Source organism: Semicossyphus pulcher, unplaced genomic scaffold (genome assembly GCF_022749685.1).
Source record: "Semicossyphus pulcher isolate SPU_LCO1_2020_fin unplaced genomic scaffold, fSemPul1.0.p SCAF_14, whole genome shotgun sequence".
Classification (NCBI taxonomy): Eukaryota; Metazoa; Chordata; class Actinopteri; order Labriformes; family Labridae; genus Semicossyphus; species Semicossyphus pulcher.
In genome coordinates, this window is record NW_027211648.1 from 30,951,498 (window position 1) to 30,977,426 (window position 25,929).

Below are 25,929 nucleotides of genomic sequence, written 5' to 3' on the forward strand. Positions count from 1 at the left end.
ACTGCAGCGGCCCAGGGTTCAACTGCACCTCAGCCCTTTGCTGCATGTCATCCTCACTCTCTCTTATTTCCTGTCTCTCTAAAGCTGTTCTACAAATAAAGACAACATGGTCATAAAATAACCTAAAATAATATTTTACATTAATATTTATTTTATAATTCTTACCTTCCATCAGCAGGATGTCCAACTTTAAATTCAATAAGATGACCCTTAGACCGGTCACTCTTCATGGACACACAGCTGGGTCCAGGAGCGTCTGGTATCTTCTTTCGCTTCCTGTTACAAACAAACAACATCATTAGTTACAGTGAGCTGTTGTTCACCTGTTCAGCAGCAGGTGTGACAGTGAGTGTGAGTGATGATGGTGCAGTGATGTGAGTGCTGAGCTGTGACATGGAGGAGAGTCATGGACAGTTAGAGATCCTCATCTCACCTCAGAGCTTCATGTTCCCCACACAGAGAGCTTTTAGAGGGAGGGGCTCCCTCCTCTGTGTCCTCACACTGATCCATAGCAGAGCGCCCCCTGCTGGCAGAGCTGTGTCACTACAACAACACTGACAGAGTTCAGCTGCTGCAGTCACATCCAGTCACAGAGACTTTGAGCTTCAGCTGTGGAGGAAACAGAGAAGATAGAGATGATTCACCTTCATCAGGCCACCTGATGTGAGGCTGCCGTCACCTCATCATCACCTCACTGTCAGTCTGCAAACATCAGATGTACCTTCAGACACCTGGAGGAGGACCCCGCCCCCATCAGGGGCCCCGTTACAACCAACCAGGAGACGTCAGAGCGGCTGCAGCTCAGCGTCAGCAGTACTAAGCAGCTGATCGTGACTCTTCTCTGTCCCTTTGTGTGAATCTCACTTTATTTAATCCAAAATAAAAGATGTGTTACTTCAGATGACAGGCGGCCATGTTGTTTTTTATGTCACCTCTAACCACTTCATTTAAACTGGTTTCTGTGTGAACTTGTTTCTGTCTTTGTTCTGCTGAAACATCTCAAGTTGTTCTCTGCAGATCAATAAAGTTTGATCTGATCAAAGGAGCTTTACTGCAGGACTTTGAGCTCATTGGACCTCATAAAGTGATAAAACCTTCAAACACACCCGACAGTTCATTGATTAACCACAATAATCAGCACATTGAAGACTTCCTGAACATCACACTGATTCTGTCGTGATTTGTACACTGAACAAAAATATAAACGCAACACTTTTGTTTTTGCTCCCATTTTTCATGAGCTGAACTCAAAGATCGAAGACTTTTTCTATGAACACAAAAGGCCTATTTCTCTCTAAATCTGTGTTAGTGAGCACTTCTGCTTTATCGAGATAATCAATCCACCTCACAGGTGTGGCATATCAAGATGCTGATTAGACAGCATGATTATTGCACAGGTGTGCCTTAGGCTGGCCACAATAAAAGGCCACTCTAACATGTGCAGTTTTATCACACAGCACGATGCCACAGATGTCACAAGTTTTGAGGGAGCATACAATTGGCATGCTGACTGCAGGAATGTCCACCAGAGCTGTTGCCCATGAACTGAATGTTTCTCCACCATAAGCCGTCTCCAAAGGCGTTTCAGAGAATTTGGCAGTACATCCAACCAGCCTCACAACCGCAGACCACGTGTAACCACACCAGCCCAGGACCTCCACATCCAGCATCTTCACCTCTAAGATCGTCTGAGACCAGCCACCCAGACAGCTGCTGCAACAATCAGTTTGCATAACCAAAGAATTTCTGCACAAACTGTCAGAAACCGTCTCAGGGAAGCTCATCTGCATGCTCGTCGTCCTCATCGGGGTCTCGACCTGACTGCAGTTCGTCCTCGTAACCGACTTGAGTGGGCAAATGCTCACATTCGATGGCGTCTGGCACTTTGGAGAGGTGTTCTCTTCACGGATGAATCCCGGGTTTCACTGTACAGGGAAGATGGCAGACAGCGTGTATGGTGTTGTGTGGGTGAGCGGTTTGCTGATGTCAGCGTGGTGAATCGAGTGGCCCATGGTGGCGGTGGGGTTATGGTATGGGCAGGCGTATGTTACGGACAACGAACACAGGTGCATTTTATTGATGGCATTTTGAATGCACAGAGATACCGTGATGAGATCCTGCTGCCCATTGTTGTGCCATTCATCCACGACCATCACCTCATGTTGCAGCATGATAATGCACGGCCCCATGTTGCAAGGATCTGTACACAATACCTGGAAGCTGAAAACACACCAGTTCTTGCATGGCCAGCATACTCACCGGACATGTCACCCATTGAGCATGTTTGGGATGCTCTGGATCGGCGTGTACGACAGCATGTTCCAGTTCCTGCCAACATCCAGCCATTGAAGAGGAGTGGACCAACATCCCACAGGCCACAATCAACAACCTGATCAACTCTATGTGAAGGAGATGTGTTGCACTGCGTGAGGCAAATGGTGGTCACACCAGATACTGACTGGTTTTCTGACCCCCCCAATACAGTAAAACTGCACATATTAGAGTGGCCTTTTATTGTGGCCAGCCTAAGGCACACCTGTGCAATAATCATGCTGTCTAATCAGCATCTTGATATGCCACACCTGTGAGGTGGATGGATTATCTCGATAAAGGAGAAGTGCTCACTAACACAGATTTAGAGAGAAATAGGCCTTTTGTGTTCATAGAAAAAGTCTTCGATCTTCGAGTTCAGCTCATGAAAAATGGGAGCAAAAACAAAAGTGTTGCGTTTATATTTTTGTTCAGTGTATGTTTGACACGTTAATAATAATCGATGACGTTCCCTCAGTTTCACTCGTGTTTCAGCTCCTCTCATGTGTCAGAGCTGCAGGTCAACATCTCACTGTTTGATTTCTTCATCAGCTCAGACTGAGCTCAGAGACAGGCCCTCACTGCTGTCTCTAACTGTCCTGTTAGCATGGTTAGCATAGCCTGCACGCTAACAGAGAGTCATTGTGCTGTCTGCACTTCTACTGTAGTCAGAGCAGCTAACGCACCGGGTGGCTAACTGTTAGCTTACAGCTCTGTTTACACTTAAACTGACTGAGAGTCTTTAAAACAGTGAAAAGTGTCACTTACCAAAGCTTCAACACGGAGAACAGATCTGCGTCTCAACAGGACGACATCCAAGTAAAAACTCAGAACAGGAAATCCGTCTGTTCATCTCCATAGCAACAGAGATCAAAGGTCACAGCCTCTATTTCACTGAACAAAGTTTTATCACATCATTTATGAGGAGATATAAAAGTGTTTGTGTCATGGAGAGGCGGGCCTTCTGGAATGAATGGAGAAGGCCCGCCTCTCCATGGATTTCTGGTCTGCTGTGTAACTTCTCTTTTGCTGGTCACATCAGAGAAGACAAATACAAGACGTTTTTAATCATCTAAAGGAACTATTGATACGGTGATTTACTGTGGGAAACAAATACCTCTGGAGCCAGCAGCTTTATAGTGAAGGACATGTTCAGAGGTTCACAGGAGCATCAGGTTTATGTCATTTAGAAGTTAATAGTCTAACTGATGTGACTCAGACACAGCAGCTGCGTCTGTGTTAGCTTTAGCTCTTTGTGTTAGCAGGACGGTGTTTGGCACATTAATTAACCCTGCAGGCCCACACACAGACATTTAATGAGAGAGCTTTAAAACAACAGAAGCTGAAGTCAGAGGTGTTACAGGTCTCTGTAAGATCAATACTTTTTTATATTTCAAATATTTTTTATTGAGTTTTCACATATATACAAATACAAAATACAAAACACAATAATAGTTATAATAAAACATAGAAAATACCAGGGTTAGGCAGTAATATTCCTCATGTACATAGCGAGTAAGACAAACAAGTCTTTGGTATTAACAATAACACCTGGTGTAGTGCAAGAGCCCTTCCCACCCTCCCATCCCCAGCTGTCCTGAAAAATAAGGCGTGATATCTAAGAGTGAGTTCGCAGCGCACCACACAGAGTCAGACTCTACTTTTTTATGTCAAGGGCCAGATTAAAGCTCATCTCATGATTTAGTTTGAGTGTTATGAAAGTAGGTTAAAAAAGGTTCCCATGTCTCGTAAAATTTTCTCTTCGAGCTACTGATAGAGAAACGTAGCATCTTGACTTTGAGACAGGACATTACATCATGATGCCACTGGCCAAGCGTGGGCAGGGCAGTACCCTTCCATTTCAGCAGGATTGCACGTCTGGCCAAGAGAAAGGCAAAAGCAACCATGCGGTGTTCTGTAGAAGTCAGGTGGGGGTTATCTCCACCAGCAACACCAAACAGGGCAAGGGTAGGGCTAAGGCTTAGATTTTTCTTTAATACTATAGAAGTATGAAAAATATCCTGCCAGAATTTCTGCAATTTAGGGCATAGCCAGTACATATGAATCAGGGTAGCATCACTTTGATTGCATTTATCACAGGTTGGAGTTATATCGGGGTAGATTCTGGACAATTTAGCCTTGGACATGTGAGCCCTGTGGACCACCTTAAATTGAAGTAAACAATGTCTAGCACAGATTGAGGATTTGTGTATTTTTGAGAGAATGGAGTCCCATTGGTCATCAGAGATATGTCCCAAATCCTGTTCCCAGGCCACCTTAATCCTGTCCAGTGGTGAACATATCAGCATCGAAATAATGTTGTGTAACTTGGACAGCGCACCTCTAGACAGTGGGTCAAAGGAAAGAAAGGTATCCATTGGGTTAGCTATGGGTACTGAGGGGAAACAAGACACGTTCGAGCGAACATACTGTCTGACCTGTAAATATCGAAAGAAGTGCGTTTTGGGTAGATTGTGTTTCTCAGTCAGTTGATTAAAGGAAATAAAGCAGCCGTCTTCAAACATGCCTGCGAACGATTTGATGCCCCTTTCATGCCAAGTCTGAAAAGTTGAATCAGAACGCGAAGGAGTGAAAAGGTGGTTGGAGGGAATCGGACTTAAAAGAGAAAAAAGTTTGTATCCGAAGGATCTCCTAAATTGGGTCCATATCCAGAGGGTATGACGTACTACTGGATTATCCAGTGATTTTGGTAAGGGGCAGTCGAGCGGCGCACCAAGGAGTGCAGGGAGGGAGATGTCTTGGCATGAATTTAGCTCCAGAGATGTCCAGTCTGGACCGTCAGAATGGAGATAATAGCGAGTCCAAAAGGCAATACAACGAATATTGGCAGCCCAGTAGTAGTGACGGAAATCAGGAAGCCCCATACCTCCATCCCTTTTGTGTCTCTGGAGCAGGGCTTTGCTAATTCGAGGCCTCTTGCCCTGCCATATATATGAGGAGATAACGGAATCCAGTGAAACAAAAAACGATTTTGGAACAAGTACTGGGACACACTGAAACAGATATGTAAATTTGGGGAGTATATTCATTTTTATGGAGTCTACTCGCCCAGCGAGCGATAAAGCGAGGGGGGACCACTGTGATAATGATGTTCTGACCTGGTTTAACAGGGTGACAATGTTTTCTTTCAGAAGGTTCTTAAATTGCCGGGTAGCAACCACTCCCAAATATGTAAATTGTCTCTTTTCAACTTTAAATGGAATGTTGCTGTAGTCTAAGTCAGACGCCTCTCTGTTAACTGGAAACAGTTCACTCTTGTGTGTATTGATCTTGTATCCAGATATAGATCCAAATTGCTCAAGCAGGGAGAGAGCTGCTGGAAGAGGGGCATTTGGGTCTGAAATATAAAGTAGGAGATCGTCTGCATACAAAGATACCCTATGCTCCGTACCCCCTCTCCAAATACCAGAGACACCCCGGCTGTTCCGAAGAGCAATTGCGAGTGGTTCAATCGCTAAATCAAAAAGAATCGGGCTTAGTGGGCAACCCTGACAGGTTCCGCGACCTAGTGCAAAGGGCTGAGAGATTGTGCTGTTTGTTTGAACTTTAGCAGTGGGAGAAGTATACAATAATTTAATTGAAGCTATAAAAAGGGGACCTAAACCAAAATTTTCTAGAACTTTAAATAAATATTTCCACTCAACGCGATCAAACGCCTTCTCGGCATCTACTGACACAACACATTCGGGGACATTACTAGGGCTTGAGTATAGAATGTTAAATAAGCGTCGGACATTAAAGAAGGAGTGTCAGTTCTTTATGAAGCCAGTTTATTAGAAGCCTATTATTAAGGGGGCAACCTCCTCCAACCTGTGTGCTAACACCTTAGCGAGGACCTTCGCATCTGTGTTCAACAGGGAGATTGGCCTGTATGAGGCACAGTGTGTGGGGTCCTCACCCTTTTTAGCTATAAGAGTTATACGAGCCTCATTCATCGACTGAGGGAGTGAGCCTCGCCTGAGAGACTCGGAAAATACAGTAGCAAGGCGTGGAGAGAGGAGCGCTGAAAATTTCTTAAAAAATTCAGCTGGGAAGCCGTCAGGGGAGAATCTTTATACAACTCACCTGTTTACATTATATTAAGGCTTAAAGTGATGCATCATTAGGGGCGTGGCCTCTCTGAGTGACAGGTGGGAGCTTCTAGCTGTCTGCTAGGTGTCCCCTCAGGTAACTCAGTCACTGAACGTAACCTCTGAGCCGTGTTTGTGCTGTTGGTGCACAAACACTGTTGTTACACTTCTTATTTTATTTATATGTTAGCGCTGATTAGCAGCTATCTGCGTCTGTGCTCACCATACCTGCTCATTAGCTCATTCAGTGTTTGTCATACGCTGACTGATTTGTGGCGGCGCCGTGCAGCGAGACAGGGTTGTGCTTTTCCCCCGAGAAGACGATGAGCTCTTTTATCTTCTTCAGTCTGACAAATAAAGAACTGACCGGACCCTGTGACACTCCAGCCCAGCCACCGATACATGAATATAATGTTTCAGAATAGGCATCCAGGAAACGATGACTTTATAAGGAAAGCTGTTCAGTAATATTTAAACATCATTTGGTGAGGAAAGTTTGGGGTCAGCAGTGAAAAGAATTACTGTTAGTTGCTGGGAACAGGAAGCACACAGCTGTCTCCTGTGTTCAAGTCTGTTTTGTTGACTCGTCCGTGCACCTCCACCTCCTCCGTCTGTGGATGAGTTTCACTGAAAGAAGTGATGCTGTTTATTTCCTTTATTGGTTTTTGCAGGCCGACCCCCTGAAAATAAAACCTCTGTTTATTCTAAGTATTTTGCAGTTTTAACTTTCAGAATAAATTGCTGTTCTGTCAGACGTCTCACAGATTTGTGTCTCCCTGTACGATCTGTCTTGTTGACAACTGAAACTGCTCTCAGCATTTGTTTTTCTGAACTCTCAGAAGTTTTCAGAGCACAAATTTCCCACAAACACGGGGGGCTGAATGTTGTTTAGGAGTCAAAATCTGCGGCGACACGTTCTCTGTGCTGTCTGCCTCTGGGGTTGGACATTAGGCCTCAGTGACGGACGGTCCATATCTCATCTTTTCTCTCTTCCTGTGTTTTCAGACTACTGAGCTGTGGCCATCGTGTCCACGGGGGCCAACGGGTCCACGGCTGCAGTAATGAGCAGCACATCCTCTCGTCTCTCCGCTCCAAATTACCCCGCTGAGGACGGAGAGGGGCAGGAGGAGGAGGAAGACACCCCCAGGCAGAGTTGTGCTTGTTGAACCTCTCAATCATCTCACATTAACATCTGAAATCTCAGCGTCGTCCTCAGGAGAGCTCATCACAAACGCTGCCGCTCAGCAATTAAAGGCAGGCGGGTGGAGGGCCGACAAACTGCTGCTGCTGTCTCCTCTGAATTCTACTTCCTGTCTGCTCTCTAATTCACCCGTCACTCTGTAATCATCCTACAGTGAAGTTTTATTGTCTTTCAGCTGTGTTTTGTCTACAGATTTAGAGCTGGGATAAATTACCTGATAGATTCAGTTTTCTTCTGATAGTGGTTCCTGGAGCCAACTCTCCAGCTGCCTCCAGCTCCTTGAGGCTGACCAGTGCCCAGTGTGATGAGCTGTTAGCTCGGATCAGTACCAGGATTTCTCTAATGGACACCAACTACCGGCGATCTGTCTCAGCTGTGGAGCGCCTGTCCATCTGTCTCCGCTGAGCGGCAGTTTCACTGTATGTAGCAAGTCACAGGTGGGCTGAGATCTGTCTCACTACAGCGCTATGAAGCCACAACAAACAGATGTTACTGAGATTTAATGACAATAAACAGGCTGAGAGGATGCTGAGAGAACTACATCAGGAGGCAGGTTTGGAAAGAGGCTGAGTTCATGCTGTGTCAGGTCTGTCTGCAAGACGACAAGAACACGACTTAAAATGACTGTTTTTTGAATGGGGTTTGGTTTGAACATTTTTCTAAATACTGATAACCAAGTTCTAGCAAATTTCACGCTGGAGTTGAAAAAATGTAGATTGTTTGAACACATTAAAGATGCAAAGTCAGGCTGACGTTTGCACCTGCTTTGGTCTGAACACCTTTGCAGTGTTAAGTGTAGTGAAGTGTTCTTTTCAGGTATTTTTACACAAATAAAAACATTGTTATAAATGTTATATTTGTGCTGATAGATCCAATAGAGGCTTAACACAGGTCCAATGTAACGTACGATCAATAATGCTTCCACTCATATCCCACGTGCAGAGACACAGCAAAGATTATCACGTGTGAACCACATTGTTGTTCTAGATCTATTTCTATATCTTCTTCCTTAATAACTATAACTAAAAACAACCTGTACGTTCAGTCTCACACAGGACTCCATGTCATGTCTTCTTTTGTTCTCCTCCTTTTCCCCTCCCCTTTGTGTTTCAGCGTGTTTGCTGCAGGAGGCGTGGCTGACCTACTTTCTGCTCTCTCGGGCTGCAGTTGAGGCACACCTGTTTGTCAACCTGTCCGTATAAGCCTGGTCATCACTCCACCAACAATCCGCTGGGTAGCGCTTCACCAGTGTTACTTGATTTACTCGTGCATTGGTTCCCAGTGTGATTCTCACTGAAGTTTGTTCTAACATTTTTCCTGTCTTGTTTTTTCTCGTGTGTGCCTCGCTGCATCATTTTTTGTCCAGCACGTCTCCTGCCACCTCCACCTGATGTTCTTTTGATCTGTGTACGCCTGTTTTTTGCCTTGCCGGTTTTAAACCAACTTAAACTGAACCCTTGTGTCTGTCTCTGCTACTGTCTGGTCCGAGCCAACTCTGGTGTCACGTGTGAAAGTGTTTGATACATCCATCATCCCGACCTCCAACCAAATCAGCCTTTATTGGGTCTCATTCATGAAACGTGAGCAGAACGAATTTGTGTGTAAACTGTTCGCAGACGGAAATTTACGTGCATCTCCGCATTCATCAATATTTTAGTAGCTCCGATCTTTTCGTAGCTACTAACAAAATCTACACATGCTGCTGACCACGCGTAGTGCTTGTGTGAATTTAAGAATGCACATAAATAATGCTGGTCACTATTGGAAATTACAATTTTAATTTATATTGGGCTCTGTTATGTACACAATACGCAGATGCCTTTGAAACACGTGATATAGCCTAAACATGACAAACGATTAAAATATAACACATTTAGAAAATTATTTGAGACAACACGGTTTTTTTTTTTGTGTGGCTCTTTGATCATCTGAAAGAAACCTTTAATAAATCTGATTTGAAAAATGTTTAATTTACGTTGGCTGCAGACGGACTTATTTGGAGCTGTATGAAACAGAGCTTTAGGCGATGCATACAAAACTGCTGTGGGCTATTTGTTATCCGTATCCTTTGTTAAAATAGATGTTAAATAGCTCTACACTCGACAGCCATCACTGATTCAGATTTGATCCATTACGCACAATATAACATTTCTGGTTTCCCGTTTCCACTTCATTCAATCCGGAGAGAAAACCCCACAAATGAATCTTCTGTTTGTTTGGTGAGACTGTACGACCTAGGTTAAACTACACTGACCACTAAGCTATCAGTGATGGTTTAATGTATTATGATACAACACTTACCACCTTACCATCTGGGTTTGATGTTGACTCCAGTGGAGGCATGTCGCTGTCTCCGTCAGGTATCATTCCTGACAGAGAGGTCTCCCCAATTATGCCAGCGATGTGACTGTGAGCCTCCTCCTCCTGTGGCTGATGTATTTTTTTTGTGGGTGCTTATGCGTTTCCTCCAGTTTCATGTGAAACCATTTACGCTTCACCTCGGACACGGTTCTGTGGACTACAGAGACAACATTAACGGCATCTGTCACCTCCCTCCATGCCTTCGCTCTGCCTGTCCCTGTCACACCACTGCTAACAGATGAAAATCAAATGTGTGTTCTTAACTCCACTTCACCCAAAATTATTTCTAGCGTAGGCTTTTATGTGCAAATCTACGCACACATTTACTAACGTTTCATGAATGAGACCCAATGTCTTTTTAACTGCGTCTTCAAACTTCCATCTTTTCTCTTGTATTTCTATGACTATAAATGTAAAGATGGACACACATATATATACGGTGATATCTTTGGATCAACCTCCAAATAAATACGTTCAAAACACTTTGCATCCCTTTTTTAATCGAATCTCTCCGTATTGAAATATTGTCAGCAGAAACTTTGGCCTGGTGGTGTTGGATATTTCAGTCTAAATGAGGAGACACAGAAAGAAAGACATGGTGATCTGTAAAGGTTGAAGGCTGTAAACTTACCACCAAACAGACCTGGATGTGCAGCCGATGGATGGAGATACTGCAGCCTCTTTTTGTTCTGCTCAGCTGTGACATCAAAGAGAGCCACTCTACAACAGAACTTGAGATGTCGGCTTAAATGAATCCACTCCTCCCAGTCATCTTAATACTCATATTCCTCGAGACACTGGTCGAGGTGGTGGAGAGGCAGCTATCTTCAGTTCTAGTCTTCTAATCAACCCTCGACCCAAACTTAGTTTCAGCTCTTTTGAAAGCCTTGTTCTGAGTTTTTCACACCCAGCCTGTAAAACTTTACAGCCTGTTTTATTTGTGATAGTATACCGCCCTCCTGGCGCATACTCTGATTTTCTAACTGAATTCTCAGAGTTTTTATCAGATTTAGTCCTGAGTTCAGATCAAATAATTATTGTAGGGGACTTCAATATTCATGTAGATGTTGATAATGATAGTCTTAGCATGGCATTTATGTCCCTTTTGGACTCTATTGGTTTCACTCAAAGTGTAAACCAGCCTACTCACCGCTTTAACCACACCCTCCACCTTGTTCTAGCTTATGGCCTTGAAACCGAAAACTTAATTGTCTTCCCACAAAATCCTCTTTTATCAGATCACTATTTAGTAACATTCGATGTCCTATTAACCGACTACTCTCCAGTTAACAAACATGTACTCACAAGATGTTTGTCTGATAGGACTGTAGCTAAATTTAAGGAAACAATTCTTTACCACATCTGTTTACTACAGAAAGCTCTTATGCTAATGTTAGTCCCTCTCAGCTTGATCAGTTTGTTGATAGTCCTGCAGGTTTGCTGAGAAGTACTCTAGACTCGATTGCCCCCTTAAAGAAGAAGATTATCAAACGACAGAGGCTAGCTCCATGGTATGACTCAGAAACCCGTAACTTGAAGCAAATGTCGCGTAAATTTGAAAGAATGTGGCGATCCACCAAAACAGAAGAGTCTCGTTTACTCTGGCAAAATAGTCTTAATAAATACAGGAAGGCCCTACGGCATGCTCGAGGTGTCTACTACTCCTCCCTCATAGAAGAACATAAAAACAATCCCAGGTACCTTTTCAGCACTGTAGCCAGGCTGACAGAGAGTCACAGCTCCACTGAGCCAAGTATTCCTATAGGCCTCAGCAGTGATGATTTCATGAGCTTCTTTAAGGACAAAAACAAGGTTCTGTGCTCGGACCGATTCTTTTTACCTTATATATGCTTCCTCTGGGTAATATCATGAGGAAACACTCCATTAATGTTCACTGTTATGCAGATGATACTCAATTATACTTATCTAGGAAGCCAGACGAAACCAATCAGCTATCTAAACTAGAAGCATGCCTTAAGGACATAAAGATCTGGATGACTAGAAACTTTCTGCTACTTAATTCAGACAAACTGAAGTTATTGTGCTCGGCCCAAAACACCTTAGAGATTCTTTCTCTAATGATATAGCTGCCCTAGATGGCATCAGCCTGGCATCCAGCACTACTGTTAGGAATCTGGGAGTTCTATTTGATCAGGATATGTCCTTCATCTCCCACATAAAACAAACATCAAGGACAGCCTTCTTTCACCTTCGCAACAAACATCAGACACATCTTGTCTCAACACGATGCAGAAAAACTCGTCCATGCATTCGTTACTTCCAGGTTGGATTATTGTAACTCGTTACTATCAGGCTGCCCTAATAAGTCACTAAAAACTCTGCAGCTGGTACAAAATGCTGCAGCACGTGTGCTGACAAGAACTAGGAAGAGAGATCACATCTCTCCTGTATTAGCCTCTCTGCACTGGCTTCCTGTAAAATCTAGAATAGAATTTAAAATCCTTCTTCTTACTTACAAAGCTCTTAATGGTCAGGCACCATCATATCTTAAAGAGCTCATAGTGCCATATTACCCCTCTAGAACATTGCGCTCCCAGGATGCAGGCCTGCTTGTGGTACCTAAAGTCTCTAAGAGTAGTGTTGGAGGTAGAGCCTTCAATTACCAGGCCCCCATCCTCTGGAACAATCGACCAGTCAAGGTCCGGGAGGCAGACACCCTCTCTTCTTTTAAGAGTTAAAACTTTCCTCTGTGATAAAGCTTATAGTTAGGCCTGGCTCAGGCTGGGACCAGTCCAGAGTTATGGTGCTATAGGTTTAGACTGCCGGGGGGATCTGACACACCAAGCTTCTCTCTCTCTCTCTCTCTCTCTCTCTCTCTCTCTCTATCTATCTCTCTCTCTCACCTGCTGCTGTGGACCTGCTCGACTGCAACAACTACTAACATCAGCCTTCCCCATAGTATCATTATTGTTGCTGCTAATGCTAATGGTAGACCTGTTGACTTCAACTGTTACAATTACGACTACCTCAGCCTTTATCATTACTCTGCTTCTCTCGCTAATTTATTTATTTATTTATTTAGCCAATCTTCACCCTATTCTACCACTATTATTGGCATTGTAACCATCAGTATGTGTCTGTTGTTGTTCATGTAACAAGGACATATGTTGTTGTTGCTCTCTCTGCCTGTCTCCTGCATCTCCTTCTATCCCATTTTAGGCCCATCCAGTCGAGGCAGGTGGCTGTTCAACATGAGTCTGGTTCTGCTCGAGGTTTCTGCCAATGTGCTGAATATTGCTAAGTGCTACTCATGGTGATTCATGTTGGGCCTCTCTTTAAAAAACATAACAAAGAGTCGGTCTACACCTGCTCTTTTTGTAAAGTGTCTCGAGATAACTCTGGTAAAATTTAATTTGATTTGATTTGATGTGGCCCCCACCGAAAAAAGCTTGGGGACCCCTGATATATGTCCTGATGCTTCTTTGGATTTTCACTGTCTGTTGTCTTTTCAGTTGCTGATCAATGAAGCAGTGAAATGACAAAGACTGTCACCTTCACTACCTTTATACAAATGAGCACCTGAACGCAGCAGCACAACATGCTAACAGTATCTGAGCTTCTCACCCTGAACTTAACGTCAGGAGAAAATGGCCGCTGTGTTCATGTGGTGAATGTGAGCTTCATGAAAGTGTTCCAACATTTGTGTCCATGTGGTCTCACACAAAGGGTCACCTGTTACAAGACAAACGTCACACGTGTTCAAAGTGACGACAGACGAGATGAAATGATTTCCTTCAGGATCAAAGGTCAAGATTTTATTCAAATAAACGACGACATCGTTCAAGATATAACAGAAACACAAACGAATCAAAATCATGAGTTCTTTTTTACAAGTAAATATCTTTGAGTTTTTAATCAAATCAAAGTGATGAAATCAGACTCATGAAAGAGTTTGAGTCAGTGAACAGAGTCAGTGATGTTCAGTCAGCAGAGTTTCTCTCACCTACAGAGACAACGAGGAACCGACTGATCTGAACCAGAACCCAGGATACAGAGGTTCAGTGAAGGAGGTGCTGAAGGTATGGAGGTGGATCAGTGTGTCAGAGGAGACTCTGTAGAAGGACAGAGTGCCAGCAGGACAGTCCACATACACTGCTGCTCTACCAGAGGAGGAGGAGGAGGAGGAGGAGGAGGAGGAGGAGGTGTTTGTGTGTATGTTATTGTGCCAGACATAGTAACCTTCATCAGAGCACCTCAGACTCCAGGACTGATCATTCTCTCCAAACACACATTCATTAATGTATCCTCTCCTGCTGATTCCTCTGTAACTCACTGATACATCAACACATCCTCTCCACTCGACCTCCCAGTAACAGCGACCAGTCAGACCAGTCCTACACAGCAGCTGAGACCAGTTGTCAAATCTGTCTGGATGATGAGGATATGACTGATCCTCCCTCACATGTGTCACCTTCCTGTTGTTGTCAGACAGTTTGAGTTCTCTGCTCACTGTGTTTGTGTCCACTTCCAGCTCACAGGCGTCTGATGGAGAGAAGGAGACACAACACAGCTGCAGGTTATCATCTGTTCATTCAAAAACAACTTTACTGACAGTTTCTGAAAGTCAGTCAAACTTAGATTTCATGTTTAACTGTGAATATTTGGCAGCACTGAAACTCAACACTGCAGCTGTAATGAAATGAACAGTTAGTGAACATGGCAGTCAGGATGTGTGGAGCCCAGGATAAGAGCACAATCAAGTGTCAGTAATAAAAGTGCAGCACAAAGAAGCTGTGAACCATCTGCTGTCTCAAACTGTTATAAGGTCAGAGGTCACATGAAGCAGAAAGATCAGAGCTGGAAGAAACACAGTGAATGTTCTCTGCACTGATCATCAAATGTATTGATTCTTTTGATTGGATCCTGCTGTTCACTTTGTTCACTTCGTACATCTTTACAGCCACACTGACAAACACAGAAAGTTAATCCTGATTGAAATTCATCTTCAGTCAGACAATTACAAACACTGGAGCCCAACATGAGCAGCTGTGTTCTCATGAATCAAAGTTCAAACACACTCACACTTCCTCTCATCAGGTTTCAGTCTGTGCCGTCCACCATGGTCCAACCTGGAGGAAGAAACCAGATCAGAATCTACTTCATACAGCTTCACTCACATCCTCCATCAGACAGCAAGGTCACCAGTTAGAGACAGAGAGACCGCTTCTGATTCAGCCAGTAGAGCAACATCGTTTGTAGACAACGAAACACCCACAATTCAATTATTCAAATGTACGCCTACATTAGATTTCTTCATTTCAGATCCAAATCATTTGTACAGATGTAAAACAAGCTGAGGGACAAAACATGTCTGTCTACCTTCCTGCCTGTCTCTGTTTATGTGTCTGTCTCTCTCTCTCTCTCTCTCTCTGTCTGTAGGTGTCTCTCTATGTCTTTCTTCTTTCTGTCTTCCTCTTCGTCTGTCTCTCTACGTTTCTGTCAGTTTGTCTTTCTCCAGCTGTTTTTTCTGTCTCTCTCTCTCTGTCTGTCTGTCTGTACCTCAGTGTCTCCAGTCTGCAGTGTGGATCCTCCAGTCCAGCAGACAGCAGCTTCTCTCCTGGTTCTCCTGGATGATTGTAGCTCAGGTCCAGCTCTCTCAGGTGGGAGGAGCTCAGAGCCAAGGCCAGAGAAGCACAGCCTTCCTGTGTGATCAGACAGCCTGACAGACTACACACACACACACACACACACACACAGACACACACACAGACACACACACACACACACACTTTGAAACCAAAGTCCATGTTGGAAACTGGACTGGTCATTTCTGGTCACGCCACCAGCTCCCCCTCTTGGCTAGGAGGGGTTACTACTAACTCTGTAACTTGCATCTCTGCCTTCACTCCTGTAATCATGCTCATCCCAGTCAGGATCACTAACCAGCACTCACGCCCTCGTCATACTCCGGCTCACCCTGGTGGGTCAGTGATCCTTTAGTCTTCATGCCCCCCTGAAGGCCCCGCCCCTTTATTAAAATGTGTCTGATTGATGCAGATCTGTGGGTAACAAGGTTCACATATTAAATGACTAATTTTAAGGGGCAGTTTGTTTTTGTCTTCGACACTGAGACCTGACAAAAGGATGTGTTCCTTTAAATGAACTGTGCCTCATGGACTGTTCAGTTATTGGGACTCCACGTGGCTCAGGCCGCGGTGGAGGTCTCACTGTGGTGTTTTCATTGACCGACCTCCTGGTCCAGCTGCTCAGGTTTCACCTGAGTTCACTTTCTGACTTCTCTTATGAAGCTGCACCTTTAGCTGCTGCTTTTAACCTGCACATTGATGATGTCACAAACTGTGTAGCTGCTGAATTTCTTAATATCACTGAATCTTTGAACTTCAAGCTACATGTTTAAAGCCCCGCTCACAGGAGGGCTCACACCTCAGACCTTCTTCTCTGGGACTAGACACCGCCTTCAGCTGGTCCAAAATGCTGCGGCTGGCCTTCTCACAGGTTCAACACAATACGATCATATAACTCCGATCTTGGCCTCACTGCATTGGCTTCCTGTCCACTACCATATTGATTTTAAAATTGTACTTCGAACTTTCAAAGCTCTACACGACCAGGCCCCTCGGTACATTACTGACTTACTAACCCCATATGAGCCTGGACCCCCCTCAGATCAGCTGATAGGGGTTTGTGGGTTGTACCCAGAGCCCGATTAAAGACGAAGGGAAATCTGGCTCCCAAACTCTGGAGCGACCGACCTGCTGAAATCTGTGAAAACATCACTGGGGGCAGCCAGCCAATGCCGCGGCTTGTGTAGCTCACATGATGAATTACAGGAAGTTACGCCGTCTCTGGTCTTCTTTGTGATAAACATGAATTATTTTTCAGTGAGGAGTATCGGTTTGTTGTGCAGTGCTGATGATGTGTCGGCCTCCGGTAGATTCGTGTCTGTTTACACGGACAAACACACGATTACGGTTTCTAACTTTCATTTAAAAACAAGCGTAACGGACTGAAACTCCGTCTGTTTCCTCTCCTCTCCGTGTTGTGATGGGCCCATAGCCGGGCCGCTAATGAAGCAGCGGAGGACAGAAGACAGTGGTAATGTTAATAAGCTAACGCCACTGGTAAAGCTAATTTAACGCTAACTCTTAATGATTAATATCTGATAAAATATATATTGATTAGTTACATTTCCCTGTTATACTCAGCTCATGGCTGCATCCCCAACGTCCTTAGTTTTTATTGTCGTGTCCACGTCTGAACTTTCCTTTTTCATGTGAAACCAAAGTTAATCAACAAGATATTAATTGAGTTACTTTATTGATATATTAACACTGCACTGAACAAGAAAACAAGATATAATATTTTTGTGTTTTGAACATAATGCTAATACTAAAATTGAGCTTTTATCTTTTTATCGACTAATAATTCATTAATCATCAAATAATTGACAGATTAATTGATTATCAAAATATTTGTTAATTGCAGCCGTATTATTATTATTATTATCAGCAGTGATGCAGCTGCTGGACTGGCCTGTTGAGTCTGAAGGAAAGGCTCTTTATCAATACTTTAACAAACGTACCAACCATCATCTATTCTTCATTATAGTAGACGTGGGGATTCTTCTCTTTGGACCACTCATGATGGAGTCCAGATGAATATAACTCAGACTGTCTCAGACCTGCGTTTATATATCCAAGTCCAGTTACTGAGCCGTGAACCAAAACACAATAATGGTGACAAGCTCCTTTGTCAGCTGACCCCTTCAGTATTATATTACAGCCATTTTAAATACAGGGTCGTTAAAAGTTGGTGTCCAGCTGCCTCAGACTCACAGGACTGAGAGCTGAGAACTGAGAACTGAGTACAGAAAAGGGTAATAATTCTCACACAGCTGCACACTAACCTGATGCTTTCCAGTCTGCAGTGAGGAGTTTTTAGTCCATCAGACAGCAGCTTCACTCCTGAGTCCTGCAGGTTGTTGTTGCTCAGGTCCATCTCTCTAACACTAGAGGACTGGGAGCTGAGAACTGAGGACAGAGCTTCACAGCTTCTCTCTGACAGATTACAGCCACTCAGTCTAAAGAGGAATCAACAGCACATAAAAGGAAACAATCACAAACAATATTTGTTTTTTCTGAATAAAGTAAAACTACATTTAACATGAACAGTGATGTGTGCACGTACAGAGCTTTGTTGGAGGCTTTGACCACTGGCAGCAGCCTCAGAAGAGCCTCCTCTGAAGCAGAGTACTTCTTCAGGTCAAACACGTCCAGATCTTTTTCTGATGACAGTAAGATGAAGCCCAGAGCTGACCACTGAGCAGGAGACAGTTCATCTGTGGAGAGACGTCCTGATCTCAGGGACTGTTGGATCTGCTCCACTAGAGAGCAGTCATTCAGTTCATTCAGACAGTGGAACAGATTGATGCTTTTCTCTGCAGACAGATTCTCACTGATCTTTGTCTTGATGTGCTCGACTGTTTTAAGTTTAGTCTGTGAGCTACTTCCTGTGTGTGTCAGCAGACCTCTGAGGAGAATCTGATTGGTCTCTAGTGAAAGACTGAGGAGGAAGCGGAGGAACAAGTCCAGGTGTCCATTTGGACTGTGTTAGGCCTTATCCACAGCACTCTGATAGAAACCTGTTGTGTCTTTAAATACTTTAGACAACCAGGATGTTGTTTGTTCTTCTGACAGCAGATTGACACCAGAGTTGATGAATGTCAGATGGACATGAAGAGCAGCCAGAAACTCCTGAACACTCAGATGGACGAAGCAGAACACTGTGTCCTGGTACAGTCCTCTCTCCTCTTTAAAGATCTGTGTGAACACTCCTGAGTACACTGAGGCTGCTCTGATATCGATGCCACACTCTGTCAGGTCTGATTCATAGAAGATCAGGTTTCCTTTCTGTAGCTGCTCAAAAGCCAGTTTTCCCAGAGACTCGATCATCTTCCTGCTCTTTTTATTCCAGTGTTGATCCGTCTCAGCTCCTCCATCATACTTCACATTCTTCAGTTTGGTCTGAACCACCAGCAAGTGGATGTACATCTCAGTCAGGGTCTTGGGCAGCTCTCCTCCCTCTCTGGTCTTCAACACATCCTCCAGAACTGTAACAGTGATCCAGCAGAAGACTGGGATGTGGCACATGATGTGGAGGCTTCGGGATGTCTTGATGTGGGAGATGATTCTGTTGGCCTGCTCCTCATCTCTGAATCTCTTCCTGAAGTACTCCTCCTTCTGAGGGTCAGTGAGCCCTCTGACCTCTGTCACCATGTCAACACACTCAGGAGGGATCTGATTGGCTGCTGCAGGTCGTGTAGTTATCCAGAGGCGAGCAGAGGGAAGCAGTTTCCCTCTGATGAGGTTTGTCAGCAGCACATCCACTGAGGTGGACTCTGTGACATCAGTCAGGATCTCATTCTTGTGGAAGTCCAGAGGAAGTCGACACTCATCCAGACCGTCAAAGATGAACACAACCTGGAACTCTTCAAACCTGCAGATTCCTGCTTCTTTGGTTTCAGTGAAGAAGTGATGAACAAGTTCCACCAAGCTGAACTTCTTCTCTTTCAGCACATTCAGCTCTCTGAAGGTGAAGGGAAACATGAACTGGATGTCCTGGTTGGCTTTGTCTTCAGCCCAGTCCAGAGTGAACTTCTGTGTTAAGACTGTTTTCCCAATGCCAGCCACTCCCTTTGTCATCACTGTTCTGATTGGTCCATCTCTTCCAGGTGAGGCTTTAAAGATGTCTTCTTGTCTTATGGTTGTTTCTGGTCTGTGTGGTTTCCTGGATGCTGATTCGATCTGTCTGACCTCATGTTCGTCATTGACCTCTCCAGTCCCTCCCTCTGTGATGTAGAGCTCTGTGTAGATCTGATTCAGAAGGGTTGGGTTTCCTGCTTTAGCGATCCCCTCAAACACACACTGGAACTTCAGCTTCAGGTTAGACTTGAGTTTCCGTTGGCACACTGCAGCAACAGATCCTGAAGAAACAAAAACAAATGATATCAAAGAGTGGGTCCTGCAGAGAATCTCAGCATTGAAGTGGCTTTAGAGTTTTTCCTCCCCCATCAGTTTTATTAAGCTCATTAGTGGATGACAAACAGGATCTGATCTGATATAGATGTGTGCATCATATTTACTTCAAAGTTTAGAAATGTAAACTTTCACTTCTTCTTTCCATCATGTTAAATCTGATCAAATCCTCTTACTGCTCTGCAGACGGTCAGCCAGCTCCTCCTGATTTATTCTCCTCAGGAAGTGCAGAGTGATCTTCAGAAAAGCATCTCTGCTGCTCCTCTGCTCCTCATCCTCACCATCCAGCACCTCCTCATCCTCCCTCTGACTCTCTAAGCATGCTGGGTAATCTGAACTCAGAACCCTCTGGACTCTCTTCAGCTCGTTCTTCACAAATGTGACAATGTTCTCCTCCAGCAGCTGGAACAGAATCAGACACTGAACATGAATATCAACTGGTAGAACACAACATGTGATCCATCAGTCGATGGTTTAGCATTTCACCTGTAGTTAATGTAGTTCATAGTAAACAGTGTGTTGTACACACCATGAATGTGGAGTCCAGGTCTGTTTGATGCTGCTGGGCTGACTGATCACTGGGAACCTCTGAGCTCTGCTGAACTCTGTGGAGAAAACATCAAGTTTAAGGACCATTAATGACACAGCTGACTGAAGGTGTTCTTACATGACAACATAATGACAGGGCATATATGTAGGTTGTCTAAAAGCACCATTACACCAACATTACCAAGGCCTGAATCCTTGAAGATCATGTCTGAGCTGATTGTACCCTAAGCAGAACAGACTGAGGACTTCCACAACAGAAGGGGGGTCTAATGACAGAAGATGTTAGAGCTGTGTCGGAGGCAGAGATGGACATCACATTGGAGGCTGATAAAAGATGAAGATGGTGACGGATCAGAGGGAGGAGCTATGAGGTCTGATCCAGAGCGCTGGGTCGATGGAAGTGGGTGTCCAATTTTTAAAGACGGAAAGATGGCGCGAGAACAAACCACTGATTTCGTTCACCATTGGTTGTTTTACAAAACTGCCACGACATGATTTGCCAGTGATGCAGAGGGACAGAATGGAGGCAACCAAGAACTGTCCGGGTTGGGAGTACAGAAACCCACCGCTCAAGGGATGGATCCAGACATCCCAGCAGGCTCGTCAGAGACCAGTAAGGTAAGTTGGAGAGGGTCTGATGGAGGGATTCAGGGCCAAGTGGTCTTAGAGCTGAGAAATAAAGCTGAGAATATTGTAATGAACAGCCAGGCGGATGGACAAGGATAGAGCGGGAGTCCTCAGTCGAACTGCCTGGGGGCAGGGCAGAGGCCTTCAGGAGCTGAGTGCACCAGCTGGGCGTACGCCTGGGTGTAAGGTTACATCTGACTTGGAGCTGAAAGTTACGACAGACTTTAAATTACACCCTGTGCACCAGTTAGACTCGAGTCCTGTTTGTGTAACATGTGTATCTTTAATGTCTGCTATGGAGCAGGCATAAGTTTAGAAATTCAAATTTAAATCCACTTTCTGCAAGTTTATTAGGGCCCATGCACCAACGGGTTGCCATGTTTTGAAATTAATGTAATAAGGGTCAAATTGGGTCAGTACATGGACAAGACATGGATGGGGTCAAACTTGCATGAGTCGCTAGGAATCAGGAAGTGAACAGGAAGTGGTCTGTAACTCGGCCGTACATGTTCCAATCTGACCCAGACTTTCCATGTTTGATAAGGCTCCCAGCCTGAACATGTTGATATGCCATTATTCAGTGACAATCCTAGCGCCACCTACTGGCGACAGGAAATAACCGAAAATTTCATCTTTTACGCTAAAAGCTATTACTCCAAGACTAAACAACATATCTCTCTCAAATTTGGGTCAGTAGGGACCTTAGACCTGGATTTAGGTCTGGGGTAAAAAAACTGTGACTCTATCTCAGGAGGTGTGGTTTTGGCAGCGTGGCAAAAAATTCTGTGCCGCATAAATTCAAACTGCTATAACTCAGTTGTACATCATCATTTCTGCACAAAATTTCATGTGATTAATAAGAGTTCCAACCTGAACACATCTGTATTGAACATTTAGATAACAGGCACAGCGCCACCCACTGGCAACAGGAAGTCACCCTTTCTACTTTTAAATGTCCAGTTCCCATCAGGATGTTTGTAAACCCTTCAGATTTGGTCAGCAACATCGAAAGACCTTTGCCATGCTCCATTTTCATAAGTCTATGTCCTACGCTGTTGCCATGGCGACGGTTGTTTTTGAAGGAACTCGGCTAGCAGGTTGTTCCAAACATCTTGGAGAACTAACCACAGATCTTCTGTGGATGTAGGCTTCCTCAGATCCTTCTGTCTCTTCATGTAATCCCAGACAGACTCCATGATGTTGAGATCAGGGCTCTGTGGGGGCCATACCATCACTTCCAGGACTTCTTGTTCTTCTTCACGCTGAAGATAGTTCTTAATGACATTGGCTGCATGTTTGTGGCTGTTGTCCTGCTGCAGAATACATTTGGGGCCAATCATACGCCTCCCTGATGGTATTGCATGATGGATAAGTATCTGCCTGTATTTCTCAGCATTGAGGACACCATTAATCCTGACCAAATCTCAGACTCCATTTGCAGAAATGCAGCCCCAAACTTGAAGGAACCTCCAGCATGCTTCACTGTTGCCTTCAGACACTCATTATTGTCGCGCTCTCTGGCCCTTTGGCGAACAACCTGCCTTCTGCTGCAGCCAAATATTTCACATTCTGACTCATCAGTCCAGAGCACCTGCTGCCATTTCTCTGCAGCCCAGTTCCTATGTTTTCGTGCATAGTTGAGTCGCTTGGCCTTGTTCCCATGTTGGAGTCTTTTTGGCTGCAACTCTTCCATGAAAACCACTTCTGGTCGGACTTCTCCGGACAGTAGATGGGTGTACCTGGGTCCCACTGGTTTCGGCCAGTTCTGAGCTGGTTCGTAGTGTAGGCCCCTGTTCAGCAGCTGGTGTGACCGTCAGAGAGCTGAAGCTGGATAAACTCAAACTCCTCCTTTAACTCGTCTGAATAACTCAAAGTTCTGCTGTTTGGACAAACGATCACACTTTCAAACTAAAGAGAAGATCTTTCTTAACGTGCAAAAGACAGTTAAAAACAAACTGGTTACCATATCTGAGACTTTAGGGAAAGTTTAAAACTAAAGAAACTCTGGAGCAAGAATTCAGAGGAGTGTGAGCAGGGCGGTGGTTTAGCTCAGGTGCTGGAGTGTGTGCTCCATGTGCAGAGGCTACAGTCCTCACTGCAGCGGCCCAGGGTTCAACTGCACCTCAGCCCTTTGCTGCATGTCATCCCCACTCTCTCTTATTTCCTGTCTCTCTAAAGCTGTTCTACAAATAAAGACAACATGGTCATAAAATAATCTAAAATAATATTTTACATTAATATTTATTTTATAATTCTTACGTTCCATCAGCAGGATGTCCAACTTTAAAGTCAATGAGAAAACCCATAGACCGGTCACTCTTCATGGACACACAGCTGGGTCCAGGAGAGTCTGGTCTCTTCTTTCGCTTCCTGTTACAAACAAACAAACATCATTAGTTACAGTGAGCTGTTGTTCACCTGTTCAGCAGCAGGTGTGACAGTGAGTGTGAGTGATGATGGTGCAGTGATGTGAGTGCTGAGCTGTGACATGGAGGAGAGTCATGGACAGTTAGAGATCCTCATCTCACCTCAGAGCTTCATGTTCCCCACACAGAGAGCTTTTAGAGGGAGGGGCTCCCTCCTCTGTGTCCTCACTGATCCATAGCAGAGCGCCCCCTGCTGGCAGAGCTGTGTCACTACAACAACACTGACAGAGTTCAGCTGCTGCAGTCACATCCAGTCACAGAGACTTTGAGCTTCAGCTGTGGAGGAAACAGAGAAGATAGAGATGATTCACCTTCATCAGTCCACCTGATGTGAGGCTGCCATCACCTCATCATCACCTCACTGTCAGTCTGCAAACATCAGATGTACCTGCAGACACCTGGAGGAGGACCCCGCCCCCATCAGGGGCCCCGTTACAACCAACCAGGAGACGTCAGAGCGGCTGCAGCTCAGCGTCAGCAGAACTAAGCAGCTGATCGTGACTCTTCTCTGTCCCTTTATGTGAATCTCACTTTATTTAATCCAAAATAACAGATGTGTTACTTCAGATGACAGGCGGCCATGTTGTTCTTTATGTCACCTCTAACCACTTCATTTAAACTGGTTTCTGTGTGAACTTGTTTCTGTCTTTGTTCTGCTGAAACATCTCAAGACAACAACAACAACAACTCAACATCTCTCCACAAAAAAGAAATCTGCTCCAGCAGGAGAGGAGGAGGGATGAATTATACCTGCAGCCAGGGAACTCTGGATGTACTTGTTCATTGCCTCCCTCTCCGGGGCAGACAGGGAGTAGAGACGACCCTTCGGAGGAGAGGCCCCAGGGAGGAGGTCAATGGCGCAGTCGTAAGGCCGATGCGGAGGTAAGGAGGTAGCCCGGGACTTGTTAAAGACCTCCTTTAAATCCAGATAGATGGGAGGGACACAGGAGAGATCTGGAAAGTCTGAGGGGTCAGAGCTCTTACTAGAGATACTGGGTGAAGCAGAAACAAGGCAGGATGAGTGGCAAAACTTGCTCCACCCCAAAATTAGTCCAGTTTTCCAGTCAATGTGTGGATTGTGTCTTTTTAACCAAGGATGACCCAGAACCAGTGGACATTCAGGTGAGTCAATTATTAAAAATGAGAGCATCTCTGAGTGATTACCTGACATGGTTAGACTCAAAGCGGGAGTGCGGTGGGTAATACAGCAGAGTCGTCGGCCATTCAGGGCGTTGGCCTCCCGAGGACAAGGCAGGGGTTCCAGGGTCAACTGAAGCTGTTTAGCTAGTCCCCTGTCCATAAAGCTTTCGTCAGCTCCTGAATCAACAAAAACTGCTAGCTCCAGAGAACACCCAGAAATGGTAAAACAAGCATGAGATGAAGGTCTGGAGGGATTTAAAGAAGTTGAGGTTTGACTCACCAATAACCCCCGCTCTATTGATGAGCCCTGTCTTTTACTGGACACAGACCCAAGAAGTGACCCAACTGGCCACAGTAGATGCACCTTCCCTCCTTAAGACGGCGCTGACGTTCCTCTGGGGAGAGACGAGTGTGTCCCAGCTGCATGGGCTCCTCCCGTCCACCGGGAGGCACTGTAGCATTGTCCTGTGGGATAGCAGGAACAGAGAGAGGAGCAGGAACGGATGAGAGTGTAGATCGCTCCCAGCGGTCTGGTGGTCTCCGGACAGCTCAAGCCTTCTCCAGTCTCCTCTCATGAAGTCGGTTGTCGATCTTTATTGCTAGGGCCACCAAAGAGTCAAAGTCAGGGGGCAGATCTAGTGGAGCCAGGTGATCCTTAATGTCCTCAGATAAATTATGTAGGAATGTATCTGATAGAGAATTCTCATCCCATTCGCTCTCTGCTGCCAAGGTGCGGAAGCGAATAGAATGATCAGCAACTCGACTGTTTCCTTGACGCAGGGCCAGCAGCCCCCGAGCTGCCTCTCTGCCAGGAGTGCGGTGGTCAAAAACTTTGCGAAGGGCATCAGAAAAATTCCTAACAGTACTGCATGACAGGGATTGCTTTTCCCACTCCGCTGTAGCCCACTCTCTAGCTCTTCCTGTGAGGTGAGTTATAATGAAGGCTACACGTGAACTCTCCGAGGGATAAGAGTTAGGTTGCAGTTCAAAAGTCATTGAGCACAGAGACAGGAAGGAGCGACAGGTAGAGGGATTACCATCATACCTCTCAATGTTGGGAAGACGGGGCTCCGGTCGAAAAGATGGCTGAGCTGCCTGAGGCAAAGGAGAAGGCTGAGCAGGGGGAGTAGGCGTAGAGGGTCTCAGGAGGGTGAGCATCTGTTGCATCTGAACGGAAAGCTCCTGAAACTGGTTGGACATGGCAACTT

General features: G+C 45.0%; 1 protein-coding gene across 1 annotated transcript in view; it reads right to left on the minus strand.

Annotated features, from left to right (window-relative positions):
* The window catches only part of LOC138590774 (uncharacterized), a 45,565-nt gene that overhangs the window by 15,250 nt on the left and 4,386 nt on the right, over positions 1-25,929 (minus strand). The window contains exons 4-14 of the mRNA XM_069661131.1: positions 25,767-25,909; positions 25,277-25,526; positions 25,086-25,186; positions 24,358-24,573; positions 23,415-23,525; positions 20,509-20,584; positions 20,325-20,381; positions 19,894-19,927; positions 18,949-19,054; positions 17,852-18,025; positions 166-276 (exon numbers count right to left, since the gene is read on the minus strand). Coding sequence (XP_069517232.1) covers positions 166-276; positions 17,852-18,025; positions 18,949-19,054; positions 19,894-19,927; positions 20,325-20,381; positions 20,509-20,584; positions 23,415-23,525; positions 24,358-24,573; positions 25,086-25,186; positions 25,277-25,526; positions 25,767-25,909 — 1,379 coding nt within the window. The remainder of the gene's footprint in view (positions 1-165; positions 277-17,851; positions 18,026-18,948; positions 19,055-19,893; positions 19,928-20,324; positions 20,382-20,508; positions 20,585-23,414; positions 23,526-24,357; positions 24,574-25,085; positions 25,187-25,276; positions 25,527-25,766; positions 25,910-25,929) is intronic.